We start from the raw sequence: 3,731 nt of genomic DNA on the forward strand, positions 1-3,731 counted from the left end.
TATATAAATTTTAATATTTTACTTATTATATTAAAAGATGTATTTATTATTATATATTTCTTTCTTATTCTTTTTTAAAACGAACACATATTTTTATTTTATATATTTATATATATATTTTATATTATATTATATATTATAAATTGTATACAACAATTAGATGAAAGTTGATTTCATAATCAGTTTATTTTTCTATGTGAAAATATTTTTTTATTAATAAATATATTTATAAATTAATAGAAAACAGTCATAAAATATATAATTTAAAAAAATCAAAGAAATGAAAAAAATTAGAAAAAGTATATAATTCAACATAATATTATTGTATAAAATATTTTATAAATTGGAAATTCCGAATAATTAAATATCCAAATTAAGATGCATTTTTGAAATAATTTCATAGAATTCTTTAATTTATTAATATTAATATTAATACAATATAAATAATTAAAAATATAAAATCATTTTATTTAAAATTACATATTTGTTTTTATTATAAATTAAGATTTTTATCTTCTAAAAAATAAAAAAAAAATAAAATTATATTTCAATCTTGTAGATTAGAGACGAAAATTTGAATTATAAAAATTATAATATTGAATTAAATAAATGAATATTTATTAATTATAATTAATTATTCAATTAATACTTTGTAGTTATTATTATATTAATTATTCTATCATTATGATTTTAAGAAAAAAGATTATTATTTCATTATAATATCATAAATTGTTACTAACTATTTTAAATAAACAATCAAGTAAAATATTAATTTTTTTTTTAAGCAAAAGATATATTATAATTCGAAAGTAGAAATCGTTAAATAATTATATACTTCTACATGTTTATACTTTCCTTTGTAATAACAAGAAATCTAATAAGAATATCTATGAACAAAAGAAACGAAAAGTATTCCGAGATTCGAAGAAAAAGAGAGTAGGTAAGCGGATAGATATAAGGACAACCTACTTTATTGGAATTATTAGTTTGTTCTATGATCCACATCGGAGACAACTATTAGAATCTACAAATTGACGTTTTATCATGAAAATAAAATTGTCACAAGTAAATCATAAATATTTTAATCACATGATTATTTTACATTTTAATCATTGATATTTTAAAAAATCCATATTGTGATAATTTTTCTTTTTATAGATATCTCGTGCATAATTTAAAAGTTGTTCTTCAAGAAATATAACTTTTGTTTTTAAAATTAGTGATAATTTTAATAATTAATGTGTAAAATATATGTTTTTAATTCAAAATTTAACAAACATAAAAATATTTAAATTTTAATAAATTTTATAAATTATATAATTTTTTTAAATGATTTTTAGCTTATTTTAATTTTAACGACATTGTTGGTTACTATATCTCAAGGATTCCTTTTCGGATTGTAAGTAAAGTTAAATTTTAATTTTGCAAATCTTGAAAAATTATTTTTCAATGAAATTTATTATTATTATATTTAATATTATATCAAATTAATTATTATTTATCAAATATATTTTATTTATATTTCTTTTAGATTTATATAAAATTATATTAAATTTAATATTTTAGATTACTTTGAATTAGCTTAACTATTTATATTATAGATATTTAGTAAAGAAAATATATTATATATTGATAATTTATATTTTATAGTCCTAGGAATGTATTAAGAGATTTTTTGCAATTATTAAAGGAAAGGAAAGAAGTAAAGGAAAATCTTCATATAGATCATTATCATATGTATTATTATCCAATAGAATATTCAATATTTGAACCACGATTAAAAGCACCTAAAAAATACGAATTAGAAGAAATACATAAGTAAATTTGAATTTTTCATATTTTTGATATATATATATATCATATTTATATAAACAATAAATAAACAAATGAACACTATTAATAATTTTTTAAATAATTATTAATAATTTTTTAATGAAAAACATCTTTTAATTTTTAGCAATCATTTGGCAACACTTGGATGGTCTAATCATAAATATAAATATATTCCTGAACCCAAAATTAAAATTTCTTCTAGTTTATATGATTCGTGGAAACAATCTGTGTTCTGGAATCATGAAAGTTTTGATTGATACGCGTAGATATATACAATATTTATTTTATTTTTCATTATGTAATATACATTTTTCATTATGTATATTCAATATGATATAAATAAAATTTTATGTAAGAAAATAATAATTTTATAAATAAAATAATATAAATAAAAAATATAATAAAATAAATAAAAAATAATAAAAAAATCTTATATAATAAAAAAATAAATATATCAGCATAATTAATATTTTTAATATTTATTATATAATATATTATATTTAATTTTACCACATTATACAAATATTAACCATAATTACAATTATTTTTTATTCATAAAGTTTTAATTTACCATATCCAGATTCTTGCATCTTTTCAAAAAGTGTTTTATAAGAAATTTCTAATAATCGAGACATCATCGATGGCAGTGGCAACTTTCTCTTCTCGATACGAATATTTTGTTGTTCTACATGATCTTCATAAAGCTTAGCCATAAGAAGTATCATATACTTACGATCAGTTAATCGTACAATATGACTTCCCATCACTTTCTCTAATCGAAATTTAACTGGTGGATAATTTATTCTATAACAAATGTGTCGATAAAATTTAAAAAAAATAGTAATATTTTATTATTATAAATATTATATTATAAATTTTATTATTATGAGACAATAATAAATTAAGCACATATTTATATATACGCATTTACGTAGGATTTAGAAAGGATTAGAATTTATAATTGTATTTAATATTATACAAATAATTTGATAATATTATTTAATTTTTTTTTTAACATTTTGCTTTTTTTATTTTGTTTTTTATTAAATAATTTTTATTTATATAATTATTAAAATTATCAAAAAGTATGTCTTGATTTATATATAAATTTTTAATGTAAATATAAGAAATTGAAATATAAATAATAAAAATATATAATATAATAAAATAAAAAATTATATGAGCAATAAAAATTATAACTTACGCATATCTTATATGTTCGGTTTCCCACCATTGTAAAGGAACATCATAAGGATCGATGGCGGAGGTAAATACTGTTACATCTTCAGCTGGTTTTTTAAGTTTTTTTTGTGCTTCTTTTTTTTCATCATCTTTTTTATCCTCCTCTTCTTTATTTTCTCTTTTAATTTTAGTCACTTTATCTTTATATTTTTTCTTTTCTTTATGATTATTTTTTTTCTTATTATATTTATTTTGCTTTTTTTTTATTAATGTTTGCATAGTGAAACGATTATTTTTATGCTACCTTATTTTTGTCATTTGAAACGAAAATTAATTAAAATTAATATTTACAAAAAATATATTAATTTTTTAAGTTATTAAATAATATGATTATTAAATTGATATTAATTGATATTGATATAGTTAAACTTAAATTTTGTAAATGAATATAGTAATAACATATAAAAAACAAACGCATTCAAAATTACAATCTAAGAAATTTAAAAAGATTTATTTAAGAATTTGAAATAATGATATTTATAATAAATTAAAATAAATAATTTTAGATATAGATAGAATAAAATAAATATTATAATAAATAATTAAATAAAATTTATTTTATTTAATATTTTTTAAATATTATATAATAATAAATTAAAATATATGTATTGTGATATACAAACGTAAAAATAAAATTGTTTATTAATGTTTGATAC

The 3,731-nt window shown here is 15.9% G+C and overlaps 2 protein-coding genes across 2 annotated transcripts; one reads left to right on the top strand and one right to left on the bottom strand.

Annotated features, from left to right (window-relative positions):
* The first annotated feature begins 929 nt into the window (after positions 1 to 929).
* Positions 930 to 2,131, top strand: LOC102673945. The gene is made up of 4 exons (XM_006616067.2): positions 930 to 1,065; positions 1,341 to 1,399; positions 1,651 to 1,818; positions 1,958 to 2,131. The coding sequence occupies exons 1-4, from the start codon at positions 1,045 to 1,047 to the stop codon at positions 2,088 to 2,090; spliced, it is 381 nt and encodes a 126-aa protein (XP_006616130.1). The 5' UTR covers positions 930 to 1,044; the 3' UTR covers positions 2,091 to 2,131.
* A 172-nt stretch (positions 2,132 to 2,303) lies between these two features.
* LOC116185677 lies at positions 2,304 to 3,294 on the bottom strand. The gene is made up of 2 exons (XM_031510657.1): positions 3,038 to 3,294; positions 2,304 to 2,637 (listed from the first exon to the last, which is right to left on the bottom strand). Exons 1-2 carry the CDS (start codon positions 3,292 to 3,294, stop codon positions 2,382 to 2,384), a joined length of 513 nt encoding a protein of 170 aa, XP_031366517.1. The 3' UTR covers positions 2,304 to 2,381.
* Positions 3,295 to 3,731: the final 437 nt, after the last annotated feature.

The sequence above is a fragment of the Apis dorsata genome, unplaced genomic scaffold, assembly GCF_000469605.1.
Source record: "Apis dorsata unplaced genomic scaffold, Apis dorsata 1.3 scaffold_249, whole genome shotgun sequence".
NCBI classification, from domain to species: Eukaryota; Metazoa; Arthropoda; class Insecta; order Hymenoptera; family Apidae; genus Apis; species Apis dorsata.

What these genes read in the sequence shown, in the direction of transcription:
- LOC102673945 (XM_006616067.2), top strand. Translation starts at nt 1,045, where the DNA reads ATGAAAATAAAATTGTCACAA. An exon ending in TGAAAATAAAATTGTCACAA is followed by an intron (nt 1,066 to 1,340) that starts GTAAATCATAAA and finishes AATGATTTTTAG; the next exon opens with CTTATTTTAATTTTAACGAC. An exon ending in CAAGGATTCCTTTTCGGATT is followed by an intron (nt 1,400 to 1,650) that starts GTAAGTAAAGTT and finishes TATATTTTATAG; the next exon opens with TCCTAGGAATGTATTAAGAG.
- LOC116185677 (XM_031510657.1), bottom strand. Translation starts at nt 3,294, where the DNA reads ATGCAAACATTAATAAAAAAAAAGCAAAATAAATATAATAAGAAAAAA. An exon ending in ACCGAACATATAAGATATGC is followed by an intron (nt 2,638 to 3,037) that starts GTAAGTTATAAT and finishes CATTTGTTATAG; the next exon opens with AATAAATTATCCACCAGTTA.